This window comes from Rhinopithecus roxellana, chromosome 1 (genome assembly GCF_007565055.1).
Source record: "Rhinopithecus roxellana isolate Shanxi Qingling chromosome 1, ASM756505v1, whole genome shotgun sequence".
Lineage (NCBI taxonomy): Eukaryota > Metazoa > Chordata > Mammalia > Primates > Cercopithecidae > Rhinopithecus > Rhinopithecus roxellana.
The window spans coordinates 90753628-90756578 of NC_044549.1; the positions used below are offsets into that span (position 1 = coordinate 90753628).

General features: G+C 46.6%; 1 protein-coding gene across 2 annotated transcripts in view; it reads left to right on the plus strand.

Annotated features, from left to right (window-relative positions):
- Positions 1-2951, plus strand: part of LOC104667145 (FA complementation group D2) — a 75743-nt gene that overhangs the window by 53865 nt on the left and 18927 nt on the right. For both annotated transcript variants that reach the window (XM_030927639.1, XM_030927635.1), the window contains exon 31: positions 2732-2860. In XM_030927639.1, the coding sequence (XP_030783499.1) occupies positions 2732-2860 (129 nt within the window). The remainder of the gene's footprint in view (positions 1-2731; positions 2861-2951) is intronic.

The following is a 2951-nucleotide window of genomic DNA, read 5'->3' on the forward strand; positions in this document are numbered from 1 at the left end:
TCCTCATCTTGCTTTAAAAAGGAAGTCTGAAGGCTGGGCCTGGTGGCTCACGTCTGTAATCCCAGCACTTTGGGAGGCCGAGGAGGGCAGATCACTTGAGTTCAGGAGTTCAAGACCAGCCTGGTCAACATGGTGAAACCCCATCTCTACTAAAAATACGAAAAGAACTAACCAGGCATGGTGGCGCAGCTATATAGTCCCAGCTACTTGGCAGGCTGAGGCATGGGGAGGCGGAGGTTGCAGTGAGCTGAGATTGCACTACCGCACTCCAGTCCGGGTGACAGATTTCGTCTCCAACAAACAAAAAGTCTACCTGTGCAGTGGCTCACACCTGTAATCCCAGCACATTAGAAGGCCGAGGCTTCTAGTGGATCACCTGAGGTCAGGAGTTTGAGACCAGCCTGGCCAACGTGGTAAGAGCCTGTCTCTACTAAAAATACAAAAATAATTAGCCGGGTATGGTGGCGCATGCTTGTAGTCCCAGGTACTTGGGAGACTGAGGCAGACTTGCTTGACCCCAGGAGGTAGATGCTGCAGTGAGCCAAGATCATGCTACTGCACTCTAGCCTGGGCATTAGAATGAGACTCCGTCTCAGAAATTAAAAAAAAAAAAAAAAAAAAAAAAAAAAAAAAAAAGGGGAGTCTGAAACAAAATAGAAAAGCACTTGGAATAAGAAATGTATTTCTTTTTTTGAGACAGTCTCGCTCCGTTGCCCAGGCTGGAGTACAGTGGCATGATCTCGGCTCACTGCAGCCTCTGCCTCCTGGGTTCAAGCAATTCTCATGCCTCAGCCTCCTGAGTAGCTGGGGACTAGAGGCGCGTGCCACCATGCCCAGCTAATTTTTGTATTTTTAGTAGAGACAGGGTTTTAACATGTTCATCAAACTGATCTCAAACTCCTGACCTCATGATCCGCCCACCTCAGCCTCCCAAAGTGCTGGGATTATAGGCGTGAGCACCACGCCCGGCCTATGAAGTCTATTTCTGAATTCCCTGAACATTCCTGAATCCTATTCTTTACTTGAATTTTGGTTTCAACAGCCTCCCAAACTAAGCCTGGGCCCATGCCTCAATGTAGTAGTAAGCTGTCTAGAGCAGCCAGAACTTCAGATGTGTATATAGTGTACAAACATGCACCTAGCATCCAGGGAAGCAGTTGGACGGTGCATATAACAAAATAAAATCTTGGGTATAAGCATTTTAAACATCAATATATCTAGTTTCTTGATCCCTTTTTTTTTTTTTTTTTTTTTTTTTGAGTTGGAGTCTTGCTCTGTTGCCAGGCTGGAGTGTAGTGACTTGATGTTGGCTCACTGCAACGTCCGCCTCCCAGGTTCAAGTGATTCTCCAGCCTCAGCCTCCCAAGTAGCTGGGACTACAGGTGCGCGCCACCACGCCCAGCTAATTTTTGTATTTTTAGTAAAGACGGGGTTTCACCATGTTGGCCAGGATTGTCTCGATCTCTTGACCTCGTAATCCGCCTGCCTCAGCCTTCTGAAGTGCTGGGATTACAGGCGAGAGCCACAGTGCCCAGCAATTCATTCTTCTTTGTATTCACTATTGGCTCTACTTTTTGAGACAGGGCTTTGCTGTATTGCCCAGGCTGGAGTGTAGTGGCACAATCTTGGCTCACTGCACCTCCTGGATTCAAGTAATCCTCCCTCCTCAGCCTCCTGAGTAGCTAGGACTACAGGCATGTGCTACCACACTCAGCTAATTTTTGTATTTTTTGTAAATTAAGAGTTTCAGCATGTTGCCCAGGCTTTTACATTTTTTTGTTTGTTTGTTTGTTTTTCAATTATAAGAGGGAAGCAGGGCACAGTGGCTCACGCCTTTAACCCCAACACTTTGGGAGGCCAAGATGGTGGATTGCTTGAGCCCAGGAGTTCAAGACCAGCCTGGGCAATGTGGTTAAATCCCATCTCTACAAAAATTACAAAAACTAGCCATGTTTGTTGGCATGTGCCTGTGGTCTCAGCTACTTGGGAGGCTGAGGTGAGAGGATCACTTGAATCCAGGAATTCAAGGCTGCAGTGAGCTGTGATTGTGCCACTGCACTCCAGCCTGGGTGACAGAACAGAACCTCGTCTCAAAAAAAAAAAAAAAGTTATAAGAAGGAGTCTAGGCCGGGCGCGGTGGCTCAAGCCTGTAACCCTAGCACTTTGGGAGGCCGAGACGGGCGGATCACAAGGTCAGGAGATCGAGACCATCCTGGCTAACACAGTGAAACCCCGTCTCTACTAAAAAATACAAAAAACTAGCCGGGCGAGGTGGCGGGCGCCTGTAGTCCCAGCTACTCGGGAGGCTGAGGCAGGAGAATGGCGTAAACCCAGGAGGCGGAGCTTGCAGTGAGCCGAGATCCGGCCACTGCACTCCAGCCTGGGCGACAGAGCGAGACTCCGTCTCAAAAAAAAAGAAGGAGTCTATTGCTCTACATTTGTCAACCTAAATGATTTCTACTTTTATGTGACCTTTATCTGATTAGTTATGATAGGGCTATATGTCTCAAGCAAATACTGTTCCTCCTCTACAAAAGCCAATCTCTCAGTCATTAGAAGATGGAACAAGATTTTTTTATCCCTCTGTTAGAATATAGTCTTAGGTGAACAACTCATTTCTCCCATCCGCTCCTACCTGGTGACACAGGTTTGACTTGACTCCATTGCGAACCCTTAGTTTCTGAGAAGCTATCCAGCAATTTCTTTGCTCATAACTCTGAATTTATTATAGAACAAAGGAAGCCGGAATATTGGATTCTCACATCTCCAACAGAGATCTGCCCAAGAAATTGTTCAGTGTGTTTTTCAACTGGTGACCCCAATGTGTAACCACCTGGAGAACATTCACAACTATTTTCAGGTCAGAAGCCTAGACTTAGAAGCCACTAAGCAAATATGAGGTTTCATTTTTGGCTGAGAAAGAGGAAAATGAGGACAATTACTGAAGCAAC